This window comes from Micropterus dolomieu, linkage group LG15, assembly GCF_021292245.1.
Source record: "Micropterus dolomieu isolate WLL.071019.BEF.003 ecotype Adirondacks linkage group LG15, ASM2129224v1, whole genome shotgun sequence".
In the NCBI taxonomy this organism is placed as follows: Eukaryota; Metazoa; Chordata; class Actinopteri; order Centrarchiformes; family Centrarchidae; genus Micropterus; species Micropterus dolomieu.
Window position 1 is genome coordinate 19,053,922 of NC_060164.1, and position 3,448 is coordinate 19,057,369.

General features: G+C 38.3%; 1 protein-coding gene across 33 annotated transcripts in view; it reads left to right on the plus strand.

Annotated features, from left to right (window-relative positions):
- The window catches only part of si:ch211-248a14.8, a 14,720-nt gene extending 13,074 nt beyond the window's left edge, over positions 1-1,646 (plus strand). For all 33 annotated transcript variants that reach the window (XM_046070705.1, XM_046070704.1, XM_046070708.1 and 30 more), the window contains one exon: positions 1,140-1,646. In XM_046070705.1, coding sequence (XP_045926661.1) covers positions 1,140-1,546 — 407 coding nt within the window. In that variant the 3' untranslated portion in view covers positions 1,547-1,646. The remainder of the gene's footprint in view (positions 1-1,139) is intronic.
- The last annotated feature ends 1,802 nt before the right edge of the window (positions 1,647-3,448 follow it).

Genomic DNA, 3,448 nt, shown 5'->3' on the forward strand with positions numbered 1-3,448 from the left:
ACGACATGTCCTGATCAAAGATAACTCCAAGATTCCTCACAGTGGTGCTGGAGGCCAGGGCAATGCCATCAAGGGGAAACTATATCTTTAGATAATGCGTCACGGAGGTGCTTGGGCCCCAGAACAATAACTTCAGTTTTATCTGAGTTTAACATTAGAAAATTACAGGTCATTCAGGTTTTAACATCCTGAAGGCACATTTGAAGTTTAGCTAACTGATGAGTTTCATCTGGCTTGATCGATAGATATAACTGAGTATCATCTGCATAACAATGAAAGTTTATGGAATATTTCCTGATAATATTGCCTAAAGGAAGCATATATAAAGTGAAGAGGATTGGTCCGAGGACAGATCCTTGTGGAACTCCATGACTAACTTTGGCATGCATGGAGGACTCATCGTTAACATGTACAAACTGAAATTGATCTGATAAATAGGACTTAAAACAGCTTAGAGCAGTTCCTTTAATGCCAATGAAATGTTCCGGTCTCTGCAATAGGATCTGATGGTCAATGGTATCAAATGCAGCACTAAGATCTAATAAAACCAGTATAGAGACAAGTCCTTATCTGATGCAATAAGGAGGTCGTTAGTAATTTTCACCAGTGCTGTCTCTGTGCTATGATCCTGACTGAAAATCCTCAAATAAACTATTGCTCTGTAGAAAGTCACACAGCTGTTTAGAAACTGCTTTCTCCAGAACCTTAGAGAGAAATGGAAGGTTAGATATAGGTCTATAGTTGGCTAAAACATCCAGATCAAGTTTGGGCTTTTTCAGAAGAGGTTTAATTACAGCTACTTTAAAGTACTGTGGTAGATTGATCATATCTAGTATAGAAGAGACTAAGGGTAAAACATCTTTAAGCAACCTAGTCGGGATGGGGTCTAAAAGGCAGGTTGATGGCTTAGATGAAGAAATTATTGAAGTTAGTTGGTAAAGATTGAGGGAAGCAAAACAGTCTAAACATATATCTCTCTCAATTCAATTTCAATTTCACTTCAGAAGAACGACATTCCCAAAGTTTCAAGGATAATACAATTCAGTAATGAGATGAGATAAAAAAGGCAAAATACAATTCATTACATAAATAAATAACATTAAAAAACAGTAGACAAGTATCTCTCTTTCTCTCTGCAGCCTCCCAAGGGTTGGCAGATATCGAGCCTCTGGAGTACGTGTATGCACCTCTGGCTCTAATCCTCCACAGTCTTTCTTTGACTTGGCTGGCTAAAGTGTCTGAGGCAGAGCGCCAAAACACCCCTGATGCCCAAGCTTCCATTTTTGACATCTACTACAACCAGCTGGTCAACCAGTGCTGGGTGCTGGGCCTCCTGTGGATGCTGCACCCGGACAGTCCCTGGCAGGTGTTGAGTCAGGGCAGCTGGCACAGCCTGCTCTTCCACGGCTACCTGTTCGCTATTCTCCTGCTGGGGATGCTACTGAACTTCCTGGTCGGTATATCTGCTCTGTCTGTCTCACCTCTTGCTGCTGCACTGCTATACTCTGCAAGGCAGATGGTACAGCCGTTCTTCCAGATTTTGTAGTTTCGAAAGGACTGAGAAAAATGATTGACTGTTGTGCTGTGTCAACGTGACATGCACACCGACAGGCTGATTAAATTACACAGCCAATCCACACCACTGACCACAGTGTCACTTTATTCTGTGGGGAATAACAGGTAATCCGTCTTTCTTCTGTTCACAGTAACATGACCTGTGTGCTACTGAGGCACTTGGTCATATTGCAAACATAAAACATTTTCACTTGGGTCCAAATGTCTAAACAAAAAACAGTTTTTATTGTAGTCTTTTTTTTATAAATATAAAGCTTTACTGAGTTGACAGTGTATTTATTCAAGATTACATCATTTGGAAATCACTTTCAGATTGCTCACATTGTTGTTGCATGCATACTATCTGTACAGTGGCCCTGAGAACCGTTTCTGTATTTGGTTGTGTTTTCTTACTTGCACTGTTTTGTTCTAAATGTGGCGCATGTGTTGTCAAATTGGGGAAAATGTTTTCTTCATTTGCTTGTGTTTTGTCTATTTGCATGTATTAAGTTGCAGTGCTTTGAACTCTTAGGGTCAACATACCCTTAATACATCTTACCTCTTTCTGCAATTTTGGCATTTCTGCTGTTGTTTACTTGCCTGGAAACCAGATGAATTTGCAAGCTAGTGTTTTATTTGCTCTGGCAGAATTGGTAGAGCTAGTTGTTTACACTGTGCAATGAGTACTTTTGTTGTAAAATATTTGCCAGGATGTGACGATGTCAGAGGAGTGAGGCAGCTGAGCACCAGCATCTGTACAGGACAGGAATATAACCAAATATATAACCACGTGAAGACTAAACCACCTAAATAAAGATCCCCCTCTTCTAGTTGAGTGAAGAACATTAGGCACTTTTTAAAAACAATGCTCCACAGACTGTGGCCTTAATGGGAGAGCCGCAGTTACAAATATAGCACCTCTTCGACAGTGAAACAAGCATACATCAGCAGCATGGGTTAAACAACACCAGTTTTCTTTTAGAGCTGATGCAGTACATTAGTGTCAAGTTAATATCTACAAGCAAGTTTCCCTAATGAATATTCATGAAACAATGAAACAATTTATTTTGTTTTGTGGAAGCTGTCCTTGAAGGATTCTTATTTCACATGAGAAGGGATAACGAGGAGGGGTGGGTTGTTCGTACTGGACTGACTGTTGAACTCTCATTATGTTTACTTAATTTAGCCGTGTTAAAAATATTTAAACTCAGATCCTTGACTGAATTAATTATTAACCAGAGGTTTGTTGCCCTTCAATGAATCTGACCCCCTAAGGTTTGTCAGAAGGGATAGCAATGAGGAAAGAATGAAATTGTGCTGGCAGTAATTTATTTGAGCCTATGCTTTATTATTTAATTAGCTTAATCTAAATATGCATTTGTGTTACATTTAAAATAGTGTAAGTAAATGTTTTACTATTTTATGTTTAAACATTTGTTTACTTATGTGATAATAATGAACTACCTGATAATGTTGAACCAAAGAGAATACATTTAATAAACTAAAATTAAACTGAAATAACACTTTATTTCCAAAATTATTTATTCTGTTTCTAACTGAATATAAGTGCTGTCAAAAAACACCCATAGTTCACACATTTCCAAAATTACACAAAAAGCAGCATGCATTAACAATCCTCCGTAAACCTGATCAAAATGCTTCATAGTCATAACTTGCTTCTGAATCTTGCACTTTCAGTATACTGTGATTTCAAACACACAATTTCACTTTTTCATCTTTTCTTCTGTGGTAGAGTCCTGTTTTATCCTTCCGTGGTCTTTGAAGCTCAAATGTGCTTTATGTAAATTATATTTAACTAAATATTACCTAATGAGAGCAGACTGTAAAATTACATTTATTGGATTAAGAAACATGGGGGGGGGGGGGGGGGGGG